This window comes from Corvus hawaiiensis, chromosome 1 (genome assembly GCF_020740725.1).
Source record: "Corvus hawaiiensis isolate bCorHaw1 chromosome 1, bCorHaw1.pri.cur, whole genome shotgun sequence".
Taxonomy (NCBI): domain Eukaryota; kingdom Metazoa; phylum Chordata; class Aves; order Passeriformes; family Corvidae; genus Corvus; species Corvus hawaiiensis.
The window spans coordinates 48637181-48659561 of record NC_063213.1 but is presented as its reverse complement, the minus strand read 5'-3'; the positions used below and the strand labels follow the sequence as shown (position 1 = coordinate 48659561).

At 40.9% G+C, this 22381-nt stretch overlaps 1 protein-coding gene across 1 annotated transcript in view; it reads left to right on the top strand.

The window, feature by feature from the left end:
• Positions 1–2579: 2579 nt before the first annotated feature.
• SP4 (Sp4 transcription factor) overlaps positions 2580–22381 on the top strand; it is a 31714-nt gene continuing 11912 nt past the window's right edge. The window contains exons 1-3 of the mRNA XM_048303693.1: positions 2580–2935; positions 3610–3710; positions 4192–5740. Of these exons, the coding sequence (XP_048159650.1) occupies positions 2929–2935; positions 3610–3710; positions 4192–5740 (1657 nt within the window). The 5' untranslated portion in view covers positions 2580–2928. The remainder of the gene's footprint in view (positions 2936–3609; positions 3711–4191; positions 5741–22381) is intronic.

Genomic DNA, 22381 nt, shown 5'->3' with positions numbered 1-22381 from the left:
ATGTAAATAGAACAGGAATTCAAGCAGTCTTGAGGAATTTATAGATGAAAGAAGGAAACTTTAATTACATTTTGTAAAAGCACAATAGTGGGATGTCCTTAGAATCCCAGTTAACAACAACTGGGATGGACAGTTTGGGGGAGAAGGAAGGGAAAATATGTTTACACTGTAGAAAACACAGAAGAAGCAATCTTAACTATGTTATGTGTGATACCTTTTCTATGTACTTTTCTTTGGTACGTTGCTAGGAAATGGGCCAATTGCAGGAACGTAGTTTTTAATTTTCACGACTACAGAGGGTAAACTGACAGCCTTTCAAAAGCATGGAGCAAAGCTCTGGGGATAAAACCACACCACACTTACTGACACACACAAAAAATTGTCTCTTCAGAAAACGTAAACCTTTAGAACTGCAGAACTGTTATGGATTTCAGAAAATCACTCTGTCTAGCCCTGCACTGAGGTGGGATCAAATAGCCCCAGACCACTCTGGCACATGCACATCCTAACTTCTCAAAAACTTCCTGTGAAGGAAGTTCCTTTGGCCCAACAGTTGGTCTGTTCTGGTGTCTCACCATTACAATACAACATAGTAAAGCAGAGATTCAGAGCATGGCTGTGTTATGTTCATAGTAGGAACAAACATCATTCACTGCTCTGACAACGTAAGACTTGAGTTGGACTCGACGATCCTTGTGGGTCCCTCCAACCCAGACTATTCTGTACTGTGATTTTCTACTTATGACCTGTGTTTTCTGCCTGTACAATACCTGTAAACAGCCTGTCCCACGTTTATGTCTATCACTTTCTTACTCTACAATGATATTTCTACACTTCCTCTCTTCCAGCGGGTTTGTTGGAGCCCCGGGGTAGAGACTGAGGGGAGGGTGGCCTGATCCCTTTGAAGGACGAAACCGTTGAACAGCTGGTAACTGCTTTGGCACTTTCATCTTCGACTCATCACAGAATCACAGAACAGCCTATATAGGGAAGGAACTTAAAGATCATGTAGTTCCAACCCTTCTGCCAAATGAGGCTCATTCCACTAGACCAGGTTGCTCAGAACTCCATCTGGCCTGGCCTTCAACACTTCCAGGGATGGAGCATCCACAACTCCTCTGGGCAACCTGTTCCAGTGCCTCACCCCCCTCACAGTAAAGATTTTTTTCCTAGTATTTAATCTAAACCTACTCTCAGACTGAACCTATTCTCCCATTGTCCTATCACTACAAATAGTTCTTGCAAATAGTCTCTCTCCATCTTTCTTGTAGGCTTCCTTCAGGTACTGGAAGGCTGCAAAAAAGTTAACCCTTAAGCCTTCTCTTTTCCAGGCTGAAAAACCCCAAATCTCTCAGCTTTCCCTTGTAGGAGAGGTGCTCCATGCCACTAATCATCAAGGAGGCTGGTGATTTTGCACTTGAAAAACAGCTTGGGCATGTAGTATAGAAAATTTAAACTGACGAGATTTGCACACGTGGACCAATTTTTTTTCCAAATCTGAGTAAGGTTAACAGGCTTTTCCATGGAGGTGCTTATTGCAGATCTACCATTTCTTGCACCGCACAGCTGCCACAACCAGCTCCGGCTTGCCCAGCCATCGCTCCAAAACAGGCTGAGCGGAGCCGCAGGGAACAGCGGCACGAGCATCGGGGAACAAACAACAGCACAAGCGTAATGCATCTGGTTTTAATCCAATGACGACCAGCGTGGACCAGCACAGCGCGCCGAGGACAGACTCCCGCTTGGCGAATTTGCAGCGAGGCCGAGGACTGAGCTCTCAGGGCTGACCCGCCCCGAACCGCGCGGGAGGCACCTGCCGGGCACCCCCGCCGCGCATGCGCGGTTGCCGCCACAGCCGGCCCAGAACTACATATCCCGGCCTGCCCGCTGCTGCGACCGAGCCAATGGGGAGGCGGGAAGCAGCTCCCGCCTCCTCGCAGCAGGTGTGGAAGCAATCCCCGAGCCGCCCTTCCCCCGCCCGCAGGCAGAGGGCTGGCGCGGGAGTCTCTTACAAAGGAGTAGAGCGGAGGGAGAGGGAATAGGCCCTGGCTTCCCTATGGAAGCCGTAGGGGTGTCTCCTCCCCGCTCCCGGGACAGCCGGGGAAGCGGGCGCGGGGGCCGCACCTCAAGGGAAGCGGCGGTTCGGGGGCTTCCCGCGCGCTGTCAGTTACGAGCGCGCGAGACGGGCGGGCACCACCGGGTTGGCCGGCGGCCGCGCGCGGCCCCGCCCGCCCCCTCGCCGGATTCGCTGGCGACCGGGGCGCGCGCGCCGTCAATCACCGGCCCGAGCCGCGGCGGGACCCGGGGCTGAGGGCTCGGCCTGGCCCCGCCCCGCCGCGGCCGAGGCTCCGCCCGCCGCCCGCCCCTCGCTCGGCGCTGTCAAGCCAGCGGCGCGAGCGCGGAAGCCCGGGCCGCCCGCACGCCCCCGCCCCCGCGGAGCGCGCGCCTCTGCGGCCACGCCCTCTCCCGCGCGGCGCGGACGGGCAGAGGACCGGGAGAAGGAGGAGGAGGCGGAGGAGGAGGCAGAGGGCCCTGGGCCGCGGCCCGCCCCCGGCCCGCCCCCTGTGCCTGCGGCGTGGGGAGCCGGGCTGAGGCGGAGCGGGGCGACCGAGGGGCCGGCGGCTGGGTTCGATTTCCTGCTCAGTGGGCGTCGTTTGGGGCCCCGGCGGGCCCCGCCCCCGCACCGCCCACCCCGGCCCCCGGCTGTCACTCAAGGCGGCGGGCTGAGGCCGGCGGCAGCGGCGGGCGGAGAGAAAGGCAGCTACGCCACAGCCCAGCGGCGGCCATTCGTGGAAAAATAGGCCGTCCCGCTCCTCCCAGCTCCGGCTGCGACCGGCCTTCTCCCCGCTACCCCCACCCCACCCTCCGCCTCCTCCTCCTCCTTCTCCTCCCCCCTAGAGCGGCGCCTCAGCGGGGCATTAATGCGGGATGAGCGGTATGTAACCCCCTCCCTCTCTCCCTCCTGTGCACACCCCTCCCTCCCTCCGCTCCTCCCTCCACCCTTCATCGCCCCTCTATCCCGCCCTCCCGGGTTCCCCCTTTTCTTCCCTCTGTTCTCCCCCTTCTTACCCCGTTCTTCTCTCGCTGCCCCTCCGCCCATCCGTGCTGCTTCCTCTTATGCCCCCTTTCTTCTCTTCCTCTCCTGCCTGCCCCTCCGGCTTGCCTCCTCCGTACCTCCCTCCTCCATTCCCCCTTTCTTCGCTAACCCTCCCTCCTGTGCACATCCCTCCCTCCTTCATTCCTCTTTTCCTCCCTCTTTCCCTCCCATGCACAACCCTCCTCCTGCCCCCTAAAGCATCGGCGGCCACTCAGTGGCCGTCGATGCTTTAGGGGGCAGGAGGAGGAGGAGGGTTGTGGGTGGTTTTTTCCTGCTGTCTCTGGGAGAGGAAACCAAACCTCCCCTTTCTGGGTGTTAACTCTCCAGCCCCCATGGGTTGGGTTTCAAACCACGTTTCTTAGGACTCGTTCTTTTGTAATAATGATTTGTACTGTTGTTTTTATGAAGAGGCAAAAGCAACAAGCTGGGAACCAAAAAGGATATGCTCGTAGATTTTGTTATTGTATAAATGAAGGTGAATAATTAACCTGTTACACTTGATATTTTTGCAGATCAAAAGAAGGAGGAAACTATGCCCACAGAGGGAGAGAAATCTCCCGAGGCAGAGAATAACAACAATAATAATAAAAAAGGGAAAACTGGAGGCTCACAGGTAAAGAACACACACCTGAATAGGGAAGTGCCCAAACTATTAGCATTTAAAATTAAATATTCAGCTAACAGCATTTCCTGCTCAGGGCATCTTTCTTTGGGTTGGATGAAACACGGTTGGGTGCAATGTTTTTACTGCCTGGACATGTTTGTTTGATTGGATTTTGCAGTGATCAGCTGCTTTCCATGTAATAGAAGCATTTAAAATTTTTTTTTCTTTATTTTAAGGGGGAAAAAGGACTGAAATAAGGATGCAGTTGAGGTGTTGGCGGTCACATAATCACTGATAATTAGGGACTTTTAAGGACATGTTTAAAGATTATTTACTGCAATTCATACTTCCTTATTCAGAGCTGTATCATATGCAGAAGCACCTTTTTTTTTTTTTTTTGGCTTCCTGTGCAAACCTTAATGCTGACTTCTGATGGTTCGTACTTGCACTCTTCTCCTGAATCCTGTCTGTTTTCTCTTTTTTTGGATAGGATTCTCAGCCTTCACCTCTTGCTTTGCTAGCAGCTACTTGCAGCAAAATAGGAACTCCTGGTGAGAATCAAGGAACTGGACAGCAGCAGATTATTATAGACCCAAATCAAGGTTTGGTGCAGCTTCAGAATCAGCCCCAGCAGTTGGAATTGGTAACAACTCAGCTTGCTGGAAATGCTTGGCAGCTCGTTGCCGCTGCTCCTTCTGCTTCAAAAGAAAATAATGTTGCTCAACAAGGATCTTCTGTTGCCTCAAGTGCAGCAAGTCCCTCCAGCAGTAACAATGGAAGTACATCTCCTTCAAAAACCAAATCGGGCAATTCTTCTACAACGACCCCGGGACAATTCCAAGTCATTCAAGTACAAAATCCAAGCGGTAGTGTCCAATACCAAGTGATTCCACAGATTCAGACAACGGAAGGTCAAATCAATCCATCTAATGCTACTGGTCTACAAGACATACAGGGTCAGATTCAGCTTATTCCTGCAGGGAATAATCAAGCTATCCTCACAACTGCAAACAGGACAGCTTCGGGAAATGTTATTGCTCAAAACCTAGCAAATCAGACAGTTCCAGTCCAAATTCGGCCTGGTGTTTCCATACCGCTGCAGCTGCAAACTATTCCTGGTACTCAGGCGCAAGTTGTAACAACGCTACCTATAAACATTGGTGGGGTAACCCTGGCGTTGCCTGTGATTAACAACGTTGCCACTGGAGGAAGTTCAGGGCAAGTTGGCCAGTCTACTGAGAGTGGAGTTTCCAATGGAAATCAGCTGGCGTCTACACCTGTCACTTCCGCCTCTGGTAGTACCATGCCAGAGTCTCCTTCCTCATCTTCCACCGCTACAACCACTGCCTCAACATCTCTGACTAGCAGTGACACACTGGTAAGCTCTGCAGAAACAGGCCAATACACAAGCACAGCAGGCAGCAATTCAGAGCAGGCGACTGAAGAACCTCAAACAACTGCTATGGACTCCGAAGCCCAGAGCTCCAGTCAGCTTCAGTCCAATGGACTACAGAATGTCCAGGATCAGTCAGGTTCCCTTCAGCAGGTCCAGATCGTAGGGCAGCCTATTCTGCAGCAGATACAGATCCAGCAGCCTCAACAGCAAATTATTCAGGCCATTCCTCCACAGTCATTTCAGCTCCAGTCAGGGCAGACTATACAGACCATCCAGCAGCAGCCTTTGCAGAATGTTCAGCTGCAGGCAGTGAGCCCAACTCAGGTGCTCATCAGGGCTCCAACTTTAACACCATCAGGACAGATCAGCTGGCAAACTGTGCAGGTTCAGAATCTGCAAAGCCTTTCAAATCTTCAAGTTCAAAATGCTGGGTTACCCCAACAACTAACCATTACCCCTGTGTCTTCAAGTGGTGGCACAACCATTGCCCAGATTGCTCCGGTGGCTGTTGCTGGTACCCCCATCACTCTGAATGCTGCCCAGCTTGCTTCAGTACCTAATCTTCAAACAGTAAGTGTTGCCAACCTGAGTGCTGCAGGTGTTCAAGTTCAAGGAGTTCCTGTTACCATTACCAGCGTTGCGGGTGAGTGGTCTGACATAGTTTTGGGTTTTTGCTTGTTTGTGGGCTTGTTTTGTTTTGTTATGTTTGAGGTGGTTGGTTGTGGCTTTGGTTTGGGTTTCTTTTTATTGTTACAAGAATACCAGATGGTTTTAGATTAATGCTTTTTTTTGAAAATTTTCTGTAATAAACATTAAACCCTTAACTGTGAGGAAATATCTTACACTTCACTTACCAGTAAAATTCAGATTTTAAAACAGCTGATATTTTTGCTAAACACTGAGTTAATATTACCAGTTATGTTAATTGAAATGGAACTGTTTGTATTTGATAAACTATGCTTAAATGATTCTGTCCTCCATCTTACTAAAGACCTGTAGGCTCCAGAAGTGAACATGAGACTTTACTGTTAGAGCTTTGATATGTTTGAAAAACAACACGAAAAAGCTTTTTCCAACCAGTCAGTATTGCTAATCTCTTTTTAAGGTATGTAGAATGAGAAGTGACAGTATGTAACCTGGGTTATCTTGTTTCCTGGCATGCATTCATATGGAACTACTCGTTGCATTCTGCACTAGTTCATAAAGTTTGAGTTCTGCAAAGAGATTGAGTGGAATAAGGTGTGCTTGCACATAGCATAGTTTCTGTGGCTTGCTTTAGAACAAATAATAAAACCAACTGGTGACTGTACTTCAGTACTTGCTGCTAAACTTTTGATATGGACTGTGAAATGCCTGTTTGATTATGCTGGTCTGTGCAAGGTCTCTGTAGTGTCTCACAAGGACAACTATGTAAAATTTGCCGACTTTTAATGTTTCAGATAAAACTTGATTTAGGTAGGAGTTCTTTTTGCCAGTTTGATAGCTACTTACCTAAGCTTGGGTTTATGTCATAGAAGTAAAAATCTTTTATTGTAGTAGTTACAATAAACTCTTCTTAACAACAGCCTAACTATCAGCACAGGTTTTTTAGTATAAAACTGTAAGAAAAAGCACACTGTGTTTAACTGCTGTCCAGTCTGCATAAGCAAACATTAGTATCATATTAATTCCTAAATGGTCTGGCTTTTTTATAATCATATACTAAGATGAGAAATGTTTCACTGGGCAGAAGATTGTTCTCTTTAATTGAAATGTTTTTGAGGAGACTAAACAGTTCAGTAGGAAGAAATTTGCTGTTGGGAGAATTTAGTCTGCTGTGGTACTTAGTGGCACTGGATGGCATGTTGGTATACTAAGAGCTGAGTTAGATGCACTAAACCTGGCTTGTTTAAGGAGTGTCACTCAAACTTTAATCTGGGTAATCAGAAGTAAAATCTTGACCTTGTGTTTAGCTGTAATGGTTCAAAGAGAAGTTTTGGTTAGCTATAGCTGTGCACCTTGCTATTTACCTTGGAACACTTTTTTTTCTTGATGGGAAGGTGCTGGTTGACCATTTTCTTAGATAGAAGTCTGTACTTTGGTAGGGGGCTCTTTGCAGGAAGCCTGCTTTGGGAACAGCCTAGATTTGGGGCTGCAGGAAGAACCTTTCTGCATTTAGGTTTTTTCTCTGCTTACTTATGGTGTACTACTGTTTAGTACACACTAGCAGGAATTAGAGCAAGAGATTCTGAATATATTCTTTGTTGGTTATATTGACCTTACCTGTGCTTGCATATGATGTGTTTTGGAAAATGAAGGGATTGAGATTGGTAACTTGAGGATGAAAGAAGGGGAATGAGTCACAAGAATGGTCCTGGACAAGCCAAGCCTTAGTCATACAGTGTTTGTATGTTAACTAGACTACATTTTGTGACCACTGAATTCCTCTTCACTGTGCCCACTCTCTCCCGCCCTGCTCCCAGGAGGCCTTATGGCTGTTTCTATAATTTTTTTGGCAGCAGTGAATCATAGAAACATAGAATAGTTTGGATTGAAGGGGACCTTTAAAGGTCATCTAGTTCAACCCCTCTGCAGTGGTCAGGGGCATCTTCAGCCAGACCAGGTTGCTCAGAGCCCCATCCAACCTGGCTTTGAATGTTTCCAGGGACGGGACATCCACCACCTCTATGGGCAATCTGTTCCAGTATTTGCCTCTTGGTAAAAAACCCTCTTTCTTATGTCTAACCTACACCTACCTGCTTTCTTCTTAAGGCCATTCCCCGTTGTCCCATCACTACATGCTCTTGTAGAAAGTTCCCCTCCAAGTCTCTTGTAACCCCTTTAGGTATTGGAGGGTGCTATAAGATCTCCCCAGAGTCTTCTTTTCTTTAGACTGAACAACCCCATTTCTGTCAGCCTTTCCTCATAGGAGAGTTGCTCCACCCCTCTAAGTATTCTGACATTTTTTTCCTTTCCCTAGTCAACAAGGTATTATTTTTTCCCCAAGACTTGATGTTACAGAGAAGCAACAAGCCGTGTGAATGCAAGAGACTGGTAGTAATTTCCTTCTCTTACTTATCTCTGCTTCTGTCCTGTGAAACTTCCTGATGCTACACTCTGGGAATGGGAGATGTGGTAGAATGGAAAGGAAAGTGAAGAACATGATGTGCAGTCCTTAATGCTGTATTAAGATTCCAAGGAAAGAATGGTTATGAAATAGAAAATTGCGAATATGCTAAGATATAAACTTTGCTTGCCACTTAAAAAGAATAAGCTGACTTGATCAGGGCTGTTAACTTCCTCAGGTTTGCTGGTTTTTATTTGAAATGTTTTTTGTTTGTTTTTTTTGTTGTTGTTGTTATTCCCAGGCATCATTGCAGGAAACCTTTTGAAAAAATAAACAGCTCAGCTACCTCAATATCTGCAGACTGGTATTTCTTTCCTGCAGTACCTGAGCTTGCCAGTGTGAAGTGTCTTGAAAATAAGCTGAACTCTCCACAAGTAGATCAATCACCACAAATGAGCAGTAGAAGTTAGGTGTTAGAAATGAGCTGTATGGAGGATGTCCAGAAGATATTAAGGAGAAGGCTGAGGGAGGAACTCATCCCATGCATTGATTCAGGTGCTCTAACTTTGTTAAGGAAAAGAAGTTACTTTGTCCTTCAATTAAACCCCTTCAATCAAGCCAGCTGAGTTTCTAGGAAAAAAACTTTAAAAATCACAATAAAAAATCACAATAAATAAATGTTTTTGTATTTGTGTCATATTTCTGTTCCATGAACAGTGGTTTTCCTAGTTATTTCCACAGGGAGATATTTAAACACTTTTTTTTTCTGTAGTTTTTCAGTAGTAAATGAACTAGTAAAGCAAAAAAATACTTAGCTTAAAATTATAATGGAATTGTTAATTTATAAAAATTTTTGAGAAATGGGGGGAGTTGTGTTTTTTGTGTTTTGGGGGGGGTTTTGTTGTTACTGTTTTGTCAAATGGATTCTAAACTCCAAAAGAGGAAAATTTCACATTGAGAAGAAAAACATTAAAATCTTCTGGTAAATACTATACTTTGGTTTACCTTTCATAACCTTTGTTACTGAAAGTCTACTGTAAACCTAGCAAGACGTATAAGTGTGTTTGTGGTTTTTTGTTGTGTTTTTCAGTTAAGAGTTCAAAAACTGATCCTGGTAAGTACCATACTTTGAGTTGTATGTTGCGTGTGGTCAAAACAGAGGACAAAGCAGAGAAGTTCTTGCATTGTTTTGCTTTCTGGCCTGAGGGAAAACTTCAGTGTCAATGATGAAAAGTATTATTTTACTCTGAGAGTGACTGAGTACTGACACAGGTTGCCCAGAGAAGTTGCAAATTCTCCATCTTTGGAGATATTCAGAAACTGTCTGGACATGGTCCTGGACAACTTTCTGTAGGTGGTCCTGCTTGAGCAGAGTGATGGGACCAGATGCCCTCCAGAGGTCTCTTAAAGTCTACACCAATCTGTGATTCTGTAAAATTTTATTGAGGTGTATAAAGCGTCAGTCAAAGGTATAATTAAATGTACAGAAGAAAGTTTTAATCTTCTCATCCAGTTAAGTTTCTGAGCATTAAAACCAGGTCTTTAAACAGTTGTTTAATTAAGAGGTAGTCAAACAACAGGCTACATAAAAACCACCATTTGCTCAAACATTCACAGGTCTACTAATACCTGCCTTGCTAAGGGATCAGGACCTGTCATAGCCTTTTACCAAGCTAGTTCTGTACAAAGTATTTCTTCTGTGCTCTGTCAGTTGTTCTGCACAAGGTTCCCCTTGGAAGGGGATAGCCTAGAATGTTACAGGTGGCAACATCCTGAATTTAGCCCCTGTGGTCTTGGGGACAAGCAGATACTGCAGAGTACCCTTGCCTTTTTTCAAGGCTTCTGCTGTGAGAGTTGCAGATGCAAGTTCAAAGGATTCCTGTCCCCAGCCCCTTTTTAAAATAAGGTATCTTTTGCCTTTTCAAAGCTTATTTTCAGGCTCTTTGTCTAGATGTGTTAGTTGACAATATAAGGGACTATGTGAAAGGAACTGATTTTAGTACTAGTTGATTCTAAGAAAAATAAACAGTTAATAAAATTGTTTCCTTTTGATAGGCTAAGTTGTTTTGTCTGTTTGGTTTGTTTTGGTGTTTTTCTTTTTTTCTTTTTCTTTTTTTTGGGTGTTTTTTTTTTGTTTTTTCCCTCAGAATAATTCCCTCTTTTTTATGAGGAAAAAAGTAATAGATCAAACTCATATCTACCTTAATTATACGTCTTAGAGTAATATTGTGACGTGATGATGGAGGTGTTTGCACCATACAAAAGTGAATGAGACGATTTTGTTCTAAAATAGTGAAAAATGTTATTTGTATTTTATGTATACTTGTTCCAAGCATTTTTTACTTGCTTTAAGCAAAAGTCATCAGATTCCATCACCTTGCAACACAAGTTCTGGGCATTTTCTTGAAGATGAGTGGTGACGTGGCCTGAATTATGGGGAATATGGAATTCATCCACCCAAAATAACCTGGAGCAATGACTTCTGTTCAGTGGAACAGTCTGTTGCTTGGAAATAGTACAGCTGGAGAGTTTTAAGTCTTTTGTAGGGGTGTGCTGTGGGCTCCAAACTAGTTCTTAATGACAGTGAAATCCAATGCCAAGTGTTCTTATTGGGGTACTTAAAAATATATAATGAGCCTTGCCCTTCTGTTTCATACTCTGTAATAATGTGAGCTACTAAGGCATTTCTCTCTTTGGCCAGATACTCTCATGTCACTGTGACTAGTAGTTATGTAATTTGTCAGTACCTTGAGGTCTCCTGGTTTCTTGTGCATTTTCCCAGTTGTCTGCATCCAGCTTCAGCCTGTCTTCAAGGCTTTCTCTTCCCTTTCCCTCTTTATTAACTCTTCTTGTGTGACAGTCACTAGTTTTAGGACTTGCGGTTCAAAGACTCAATATATTGTTTAGACATGACTGTCATTCTGGGTCAAAGTTTGATGAGGACTTTGAAGCATTCCATCAAATTCTTTAAACAGGAAAAAAAAGGATTAGATTAACTGTATGTCCCTCAGGAACAGTGACTGGAAAAAGGGAAACATCACACCAATTTTAAAAAGGTAGTAAGTAGGCCCCTGAGAATTACCAACCAGTCAGCCTCGTCTCTGTGTCTGGTACGATCATGAAAGACACATGCAAGCTATGTCCAGGCACGTGGGTACAGAGGTGATTAGCCACAGCCAACATGCTGTCCCAAATGTACACCACACATGGCTTCACAAAGCACAGATCGTGCCTGAATAATCCAGTGGCCTTCTGTCACAGAGGGACTGTATCGGTAGGTAAAGGAAGAGCTGCTGACAATAATCTACTTCATCTGCCATGACTTATGTTAGGGTTTTTGACATAGGCCCTCACAGTAGCCTTGGAGAGGTACAGATTTTTGTGGATGATAGAGAAGTAGCTGGATGGTCACATTCAGAGTTGCCCTCAATGATTCAATCTCCAAATGCAGATCAGTAATCAGTGATGTCCCTCAGGGGTCCATACTGGGACCAGTACTGTCAGTGTCTTTACTAATGGCGTTGTGTGTGCCCTTGGCAAGTTTGCAGATGGCTCCAAAATGAGTGGTGCAGTTGATGTGCTTGAGGGAAAGGATGCCATCCAAAGGGATCTTGGCAGGCTTGGGAAGTGGGCCAATGTGAACTTCATTGTACTTCAGCAAGGCTGAATGAAAGGTCCTGCTCCTGTGACGGGAGAGTCCCTAATCTCAGTGTAGATTGCATGATGAAGTAATTGATTGAGAGCAGCTCTGTGGAGAAAGATTTGGGGATATTAGTAGATGAAGAATGGGATATGTGCTGGCAATGTACACCTGCAGCCCAGAAAGTCTATTGTATCCTGGGCTACATAAAAACAAACAAAGCCAGTAGTTCATGGGATGTGATTCTCTCCCTCTTTGCCACTGTTGTGAGACCCCATCCATAGTAGTGTGTCCAGTGCTGGAATCCCCACTAAAAGACAGACATGGATCTGTTAGGTCCAGAAGAGGGCCATGAAAATGATCAGAGAGCTGAAACACATCTTGTATGAAGATGGGCTGAGAGAGCTGGGGTTGTTCAAACTGGTGAAGAGAAGGCTCTGGGAGACCTTACTGCAGCCCTTCAATATACAACAGGATCTTGTCAAAAACACTTTTTACCATGACCTGCCCACAGTAACAGCACAAGGGGCAGCAGTTTTAAGATGAAAAATTGTAGGTTTAGATTGGACATAAGGAAGAAATTCTTTACTCTGAGGGTGGTGAGACACTGGAACAGGTTTTCCAGAGAGGTTGTAGATGCCCCATCCCTCGAAGTGTTCAAGGTGAGGTTGGGTAGGTCGTTGAACAACATGATCTAGATGAAGATGTCCCTGCCCATGGCAGGGGGACCAGAGCTGCATGATCTTTAAAGGTGCCTTGTGACCCAAACCACTCTATGATTCTATGAATATAAGAATCAAAAGTGTTTCTGACCCTGTCTCATGCTGACTGCAGGTGATGCATACAACAGTGCTCCGATTCTCTTCCCACCGTTCAGTCATCTGCATCTTCCTGAGCCAAATATATAGATTTTTTTTAACAAGTTTAATAATTCTTGATGGATTTATTTTCTCTGCATTTGTCCATTCTGAGTCTGCCTAATTTTTTTTATGCATTCAGTATTTGTCTGCAATATATTGTGTTTTAATTGTTGCATAAGACACATTTTTATGAATGTTCTTAAGCTCCTCTATTAAGAAAACTTAAAATACCTGATTAATCTTCATACTACTCAGAGTCTTCTGTTATTCTCTATTACATATGGTGGATTTTGAGGGAGGGGAAGGTGTTTAGTCTAAAGTCCTAGAATATTACATTTACATTGTTGAATGAAAGAAAATGCCTTTTTGTGACAACATATATCCTGTGGGGCTCCTCTCGTGTTAATGTAATAGCGAGTATGTCAAGAAACAGAACTCAGTAAGTGGTGTAGCTAAGCAAAGGGATGCCTGTAGGTGGTAAAAAGGTGAAAAGGGTTTAAAATAGCCACATTACATACAAGCAAACTGGCAAATATAAACACCAAAGGTCGAAGTCAAAGAAGCTGAAAGACAGGGGTTGCATGATTTTTTTTTTTTTTTTTTTTTTTTAAATAACATGCAGTGTTTTCCTGGATGTTCACCGACAAGCAAGATACAGCAAACATCTTGAAAGAAACAAGGTGCAAGCTGTGGAATCTGTAGTAAAAAGATAAGTACAGAGTACTGAGCTGTATTAAAAGAAAACCAAAACAACAAGCAAAAAAAGGAGTCTGTCTTAGATTTTTTTTACTTCATAGTGTGTGACTTGGCATTCTGAGAGTGTAGATGGGAGGAGTATAGAAATGTAGCATACTTCTTCCAAAATCATGAAAGGTCACAACTGTTCTCAGGTTGCCTTGAGCTGAGAATTGTTGCAGAACCACAGTGTTCTGAATATTATAGTGCTGGCATCCTTTTCAAATGTTTCAAAGTAATTACAGGAGAAGCATTTAGTCTTCTAATGACAAAATTGCTTTGGTTATGGGATTTTCTTAAACTGAAATTCAATACAGTGGCAGAAACAGTTTAACAACAAACTGTGCCGGTGAAAACAAACATTTGCCATGGTGATGGTAGCATAAAAATAAGTGTCAATATACTGTTCCTGAACTTGATGCCTAAGGGATCTGCAGTCTACCTGTTCAGATAAATTGCCCATGGAGAATAACCTGGTAAATATGCCTCAGTAAAACAAGTCTTTTCTGACTGACCTGTGAGTAGCAAGGTGTGACTTCATCATTACTTCTAAAATAAAGTGGTAAGGGGAACCATTTCAAGTACCAACTTTGCTCATAATTGCCAGGTGAAATAGGTTTATAATGAGCTATTTCTATGCTATAAACTTCAAGAAGAAAATGTAAGCTTTAAAGTCTTCAAAGAACAATGTTACCAAAGCTGTGTTTCCATGTTAGATTATGTGTGTCATCAATACAGATGCACTCTCTTGAGAATATTGGGTTTTGCCATCCCCTCTCTCACTCCCTATTGTCAGAAATCGGAGTATATAGAACAGAAAATGAATTGGTTAAGCTTTCTTGTTCTTAAAATGCCAAGTAAGTGAATTGAGTGATATGGCACATCTTCAACAGCTTCATAGTATTTTTTTCTTTTTTAAACCATACTTAGATCTGCACTAAGCCAACCTCCTTGTTCTTTCACTACCACCTGTGAGGGAAAGACAGGAAGCATATTCAAAATTTCATTTCAACAGCTTCCTCACTGTAACTTAAATTTTGGAGTACTAAGCTTCATGTGGTTTTGGAGCTAGTAGATGAAATAAATCAATTCTTACTGGTTTTATATATTAAAAACCTTTTAATAGCAGTGATTTTTGAAAAAGCTAACTATATATGAAATGTGATGTTGTGTTCTAAGAGGAATATTAATTTCAAGGGAAACAGAGTTACTATTGGGGGTTGCCCTGTGGAGAGCCAGGAGTTGAACTTGATGATGCTTGTGGGTCCCTTCTAATTCAGCATGTTCTATGATTATTGAAAAACAACTCTTTTTTCAGTGGTCAATAATTTTTAATGGATAATTTAGTTAATAAAAGTTGCTTGATTTATATGCTATAGCATAGTAGCTTTGGAAGGAGTCAGGACTGCATAATAAAGTATAATTTTTATAATTAATATTTTGCTCTGGTTATGACCCTTTCACCAAAACAGTAGCTCTGGACATCTGTAGTCTCTTGAGAAATGTAGCATCAGAGCACATGCTTAGGTTAGTTTGGGGTATGGTTATACAGTTACATTGATTTCTGTATGCATCCTCTCCTAACAGTGGAGTTTCCACTGATGTTTAATGCTGCTGAGAGTTGATAGCAGTCATACACCTTGATCAGTTGGTCATCGGGAAAACTGTGTCACCCCAACAAGCATATTTAATCTTCATAGGTTGGCAGACTAGTACTGTTTTGTTGTAAAGAGAGAATTACCAGTTAAGATCTTCCTGCCGAAAAAGCCCTTGAGATATATGTTAAGTACAAGCCTGAGTTTCCTTAGTTATAGTTTCAAGTGATGATGTGACCACTTTTCCCTTGAGAAAAATACTGAAGTTTTAGAAATATGGGCCTTGATTTTCTTGTTTCTTTGGTCATCAGGAAGTAACTGACAAAAGCATGAAGCTTTTCAGTTTGTTCTGATCCAAAAAAACAAGACTAGGTAAACAGTTTTACAGGGTTAACAGTGTTACAGAAAATGTCAGAACTTTTATTGGTTTGGATCTTACAGATTTATGTGGCCCTTCTTTTGTGATTCTATGATATGTAGTTTTGTTGGTCCTTGCCTGATGAAGGCTATAACAAAGTTTCCATTTTTACATCTTTAATAAACAAATTTGTTTTAATATTGGTCAGCTTATTCACCTGTAGGCTGTTAATAAAACCAAAACTTGTGGCTCACAATAAGTTTAGTCTTACACAGTAAGATATTTAAAAATGGTTCATGAATATTGGTTTTTTCCTGATAATATCCTTTAAATTCCTTTTAATCACCTTGCCATTTTTTTTTTGCACATTTACTTTTATCTTGATCAACATATATTTCATATAGCCAAAATATTTACTTCAAGGACATTCATGAACCTTCTAGTCAAGTGTAAAATATGTAAGCTGGCTAAAGCATAGTCCAAATCCCATAACACCCAACCAGAAAAGCTCTCAGTCCTACTTCCCAAAATCCAAATAGCATAATGGAATCTTAGCTTATATTTTTTCATGTTAGCCTAATGCTGTCCTTTCAAATTCAGTTATTACTACTTCATGGCAATACTCAGAAATTGAATGGGGATGCAAAAAATGACACTTTGAGTGTATGGTTTTTTTCCATATGGCAGAAGTGTGTAAGACAGGTATTTGATCTTTGTTTTGTTTTGGGATTTTTGTTTTGTTTTGTTTCAGTTTGTCAGGTGTTGAGCTCTGCTAGTCAGACTGTGGAGACTGACAGTCCACAGGTTTCTTTCTAGTCCTATCCCTGTTTAAAAGTTAGGAGGAAGAGTTAAAGGAAAGAACTGGGCCACATTCTGTTGTGGCTATAAGCTGTAGAATAATCTGAGAATTGTGCAGGGGGATGGGGGAGAGGGAGATGTTCCATAAAAGTAGATCTAAGAATCTCAATTTCTTACATCTGCTACGAGTTTCCATGTAATGTGTCTGATACTTTGCAGCACAGCTGTTGCTTGAGTTTTCAATTGTTGCTCTAAGTTTCAGTGTGCAGGAAACTACTGGTGTTCATCTGAAGGGAAGTGTTCTTGGACACTCACCCTAAATATGATTTTCTTTTTGACTATTTATTCAATGATGATGAAAATCAAGAGTTTTTTGGAAGGGTCTCTTTTCTTTAGTACAACAAGTTATTTTTCTGATTCCATCTCCTTCTTTAGAATACTTAATAAATTAAACATATTTTCATTTGAAGTTACAGTATCCAAAACAACCAGAGACATTGCCATTTGGTTGTTCAAGACTAAATTTTGTGAAACTGTAGCTCTGTGTTTGATGTTTATGTTGGTTTTGTATGGGTCTTTCTGTGTTGTATTTGTGGTAGCTCCTTCCTATGTTTAGTAAAGTAATAAAAAATAAACTTTCTTTCAGTTTAATGAAAGGTGCTACCAGCCGGGAAAACTTATTTTCTGGCTCAAAGTACTGGAGTGCCCTCAGGTTGTCCTAAAGCACTTGAGTAAAGCCTTCCATTTTTAAAATTAAAGTAACTTGGTGAAACTTCTGGGGCCCTGGTTTTGTTTTGTGTTACCAATATGATTCTTGCACTAAAGGAAACAGACTTCATTTTTTTTAAGATGCTTAAACCCCTTAAACTTTATTGCCTTAAATTTCACTCTTGAAGTGGTACTTTCAACAGAAGTTAAACTTAGTTACTATGCTGTTCGGTAATTTTTTAACACACTGAGAGTTAGGAAGCTTTTGAAGAAGAGTATAACAAGTTCCTACAAATCTTGACAAAGTTAGCCATGGACAAAAGATACAAACTTGCTGCAGTGCCTCTGTAGGAGGTAGAAAAGACGGATGTCTGTTTGATGCTGCCGTTTGCACTGGAAACTTTCTGCTTGTAGTAGCATCTGGACACAACGTTGTGATTTGTGATGACCCAAATTTCCTGTAGTAGTTGGGTCAATCCAGTTCTCCTTATTCCAAAGTGATCTTCTCTACAGAATGTGTGGGTCCCTTGTATCAATGGTTGCTGTTTGTGTTCTGGGGAATTCTTCTTTTGTCACATATTGTTTCTTCATAAATCTTTATTAACCACTGCTTAGAAGAGAGAGCAGAATTGTCAGCATACTGCATCATCTTCTGTGTAAATATTTAAATTCAGTGTTGTCTTCGCATAGATGTAATTTTAAAATATGATTTGTGCTTCTTTCTTCAGCATGAAACCTCCTTTGTAGTAGATTTTTTTTTAAAAAAAAAAGAGGATCTCTAACTATATTGACACTGACTTTTAAAAAATGTTTAAATCTTGGCTGTATCTTAGTCAAAGCATTATATTTTATTATATTATATAGACATGTTATTATAAGTATATTGTATTATAAATCAATATATAAAGTATATAGATATTATCTTATTATAAATTACTGTATGTCTTTGTGGAAAAAGAATATTAAAGGATGTTTTCAAGCTTACCGTACCTGGTGTATGCAGGGCAAGGGAGGATGAGAAACTTCTTTTCCCCATTGCTTTGCATCAGTGAGTTGTCAATGGGTGAGTTGCTGCATCAGCTCTGATGCCTGTAGAGCTTTGGAACTCTGCAGGCTGTCTTGTAGTAATATGCATTGAATTATGGGTGCTAACTACAGCCTTCTCTTTGCTTTCTAGAATATGCAGTTGAACAAATTTTCTTTTTGGCAGCATTAGCCGCTGTGGCTCTAGGTACATTTTGCAAAGTGTTTCTCAGATTTTGCAGTAAGGTGCACCCTACTGAGATAACTCTCTCATTGATGCTCTCATCTTTTGGACTACTAAACATTGGTTGCACAACAGCAACCGGAAGTATATCAAATTTTTTTGGAGGAACTATGTACCAGAACTTTGAAGTGTCCTTTTCTTAGTCTTAAATTTCTTTTCTTTCCAAGATCCAATTTTCTAATGCTTTACTCTCATGATTTGTGTAGATCATTAAAGTCATTTTCTTTCCCTTCTGCCCTATTTGCCTCAGAGAGTAGTCTTTCTTGCTTGCTACTTCAGATGAACAAGAATAGGAAAGCAGGTATAGTGTGTGGTAAAAGGAAATTGGTTTGACTTATAATGGATAGCCAAGCCTAATAACCAGTGGTCAGTCACTCTGTAAAAAAGTACTTTTTAGGTACCATGCATTAGCTTTCTTAGATAATTCAAATGCTGTTACAGTTTTGCAAATTAATTTTTAGCCAAAAATGTGATTGATACATGTGTGTGTATTATTTGGCTTCATAGTAGTTACTTAAAGTTGTTGAATTTTCTTGCATGAATGTGTTACAAACTCGTGCAGGGGAAAATATATGTGAGTTTTAATTGCTAAGATGCAATTTTACTGCAAAATTGGAAAGCTGACCAAGTGATACTGAAGAGTAAAGGATGTGCAATCATAATCCTGTATCTTGTGTTAATAAGTAATGTGTTTACTTAATGGCTTAAATGGGAAAGATTAGTGACTAAGATCATGCAGGTTTTTCTATTTGAGAAGCTTAAAAATTTTCTATTCTGTCATAATCATATTTGTAATATTGCAATAAGTGAGACTCCTATTGCACTTGATTTGTAAAGTAAGTACTATATCAGGTTTCCTTGCTGTTTGCATTTTGTCCTGTGGTCAAATAAATGGTTACTATCCCAAAGCAAGAGAGAACTTAGGCCTGAGAGGAAATTAAGTGCAATTGAGTATCAGTGTTATTTTGTATCAACATTATTTTGTAACATTCAGTTGGAACTTAACTTTATATTCTGACAGTATGTACAATAAAGCTCAGTCATACACAAGTTCAGTGATGATTTTGTTAATCAAGATATTTCACAATTTCAGAAATCATTATTAAAGAAATCATGGGAACTTGAGAAAACTTTTTCTCTTCCAAAAGCAGGTGTCAGTGTGCAGTGACTGCTTTCACGACTTGTACAGAATAACATAGATGAACTGAAGTGTGACTTTGTTCCCTCACGTAGTGATTTGTTTAGACCTCTTTCTGAAACCTGTGCTGAAACATGAGAGCTCTTGTTACTGAAAGGTTTGATTATGAATGGCAAAGTGTAATGATATCAGGTCTTGTGGTTTGGAGTATGTCAGGAAGAAGCAATGTCAAGTGATCTCATGATTGTAGCAACATTTCTGGAAGGCTTTAAATAGCATTTAATGCCTCTAGTAAGACAATGAAAGGAATATTTTTAATAAGCCTTTTTTTCTCCATCTAGAAAGTGTCAAGAGATCATTCTGTTCCTGTATGGATAACATTATCTCAACCACCTCTTTTTAGAGCAAGCAGGTTTGTTGGGTTTGGGTTGCTTTTTTTTTTCAAATAAGAAGCCAGTTTATACCTAGATCCTCTCAACTGAAAAATCCTCACTATTTCAAGCTTCTAGAAGTTGCCCTCATTTAATTTAGTAGGCTGCTGACAAACTCATATCAACATTTAAGTTTTCTCAGTATCTTTTCTTTGGTAGATATGATGTAAGAAATAATTAAATTCTCTTATCTTCCCTTTATATTCCCTTTATTTTTCTTCCTCTTTAATACTTACTAAAGTGTTTCGTGTGTAATACAAGTGATGTAAAAGTTAAAGCCCCTAGGGATCCATAGAATTCTAGTATATAGTTTAAAAAAATCCCATACAACTCAAGACTATAACAAAATCACTTTGAGATTTTGGGCATGTTCTGTCAGTTGTTTTGTGAAATTTTTTTGATTTTTCTTCAGGAGAAAAGATATGTCAACTGGTCTAAAATACACTCCTATTATTCTCAAAGAACAAATACTTTTATGTTTAACAGCTTTAAAATGAGAATAGATACATTTCTACCCTGTGTACTACTTGTGTGCTAGCTTGTTAGGATGCTCTCTCAGGAGTTCAAAACAAAAATTTAGTCCAGTAATTATGTTATTGAACTTCCCAGTGCTTTCTGATAGCTATGTAAATCTCTGACAAAGAATATTTATCTTATATGTGTGCTTTCTTCAGTTATTCTTTTACCTCAAAAAATTAGATTTGCTTATTGAATGGTGTGGCCTGGTGCTTCAAATAAGGCAGTATTTATGATATTTTGAGAGCTTCAGAATCATCTGTTCTGAATTTAGTAAGTGGAATTCAAGGGAAGGGAGTTTAAAATAGTGGCTCCATGAGACTAATTTAAGGAAGAAAAATCAACATTCATATTAGAAAATGTTACTACTAGTTAATGCTATCTAAAGAGCAGTCATCTAATTACTGTTTAACTGAAACCATGTGGGGAATGTAATTGTCTGCCTCAGCAACCTTATTTGGCATTGTCTCCTTTGTATTTTTATTGTCATTTTTACAATTATTGTGAAGAATTTCTACTCAAATGTGTCACTGTATTATGTTTAATAAATAGGTTAGGGTGGTAGCTCAGTAGTGTGTATCCTGTATTCCAGGATATGCCCTGTCCTCACATGGGAGAAGGAGAGTTCAGAACAGGTGAAGTGTGTGTCAGCAGTGGTACTTGATATTCTGAAAAAGTATCAGAAGACCCTTGTGTGGTTGGTCATCTCATGATGACCAATCTCATGTCACTTGGACAAAGAAAGTTGGTTCATATTGAATCAGCAAAATAGATTGGATTTTTAGAAATGCTGAACGGGCTTCTCTATGAATGTGGATTGGGCATATCCTAGATCTATGTCCTGGATATTGGCCAGTAGTCATGGGGTGAGAAAAGTAGTCATCCTCCTCAGGGTTCAGATGCCTCAACTCACATCTTACTTCAAAAGCCTTGGTTTGGCAGCCCAGGGAAAGGTTGCATTGAAACTTGAGTAACAATTCAATAAAATCAGAGAGAAAGAGATAATTATCCTCTTCAGCTGAGTTCTGACCACAGGCTGATTAGGTCTCAGGACTTCTTTGCTCCAGTAGGACTTTTTGACATAGATGGAGTCATCCCTTCTAACAGACTGTAATAAAAAAGTATAATTCTTAATAATGTACTCAAAAATGTGACTGATAATGAAAATAGAATAGGAGGCTGCAGTAGGCCACAATATCTGTTGTATCTTTAACTTTTGTAGTGATAATTTACAGGCTCTTCATTTATGTTGCTGCTCTGTGAATTAGAGGAGTTTGCACCTTGGGTATGTTTAACAGATGGAGAGTGGATTGTGCTCAGCAGAAGACTACACATTGAGCAAGTTCTTCCTTTTCATTTACTTTTGACTCACCAGAAAGTGCAACTGGTTTTCAACACAAGCAATCACATTATCATATTAATATTATCATATTAGGATAAGCATTAGATATAAAAAAAATTATTAGTCTTTTTTTGACTTTGGCTATTTATAGCTCTTAGTCAGTGTTTCAACAGCTTAACAGCCTAACAAGGCGTTGCCCCATTACTAGCATTTTCTTTGGAAGCTCTAGTATCATCTTCAGCCATTGATAGACCAAAGTACTTGATCCTACTCTTTGCATTTTTATCATGATGTTCTTCTTACCCTGTCATATTCTCCCTCAAGGATTATCATGAGTGCTTTTCTTTCCCATTAAAGTATGGGAAATAAATATATTTCCAGTACATTGCTATTCTGAAAAGAAAGACTTGGTTCTCCCCTAAACATGTGGGGACTGCACTCAAGGTTAAGCCTGTAATTATTTTTCCTTTGCTGCAGATAGCAGAATTCTTTTAGAGTTTTTTTGTTTGTTTTACTATCTGTCCAACAGCAAGTAGGGTTCAAACACTATCCCTTATGGGCTTGTCCTTGCTCTTTTCAGAGAACTGAAAACTCTCAGCATCTGTCAGTATTTATGGCCTTCTTAAGAGGACAAGGAATTCATGTTTTTTCATATCTAGACATATCAGATGCAACTTCCTGTCATAAGCCGAGGAAGATAACTGGAAAGATTTGGTCAGTGCTTCAGATGAAAATAACCTGGTAGTGACCTAGGCAGAAAACAGATTTATTCTATTTCATGTAGCCAGCAGTGGCCTTTAGGTGACAAGTCAAGTCACTTTGGGAGGTTCTCTGTATATTGTGTTCTTCA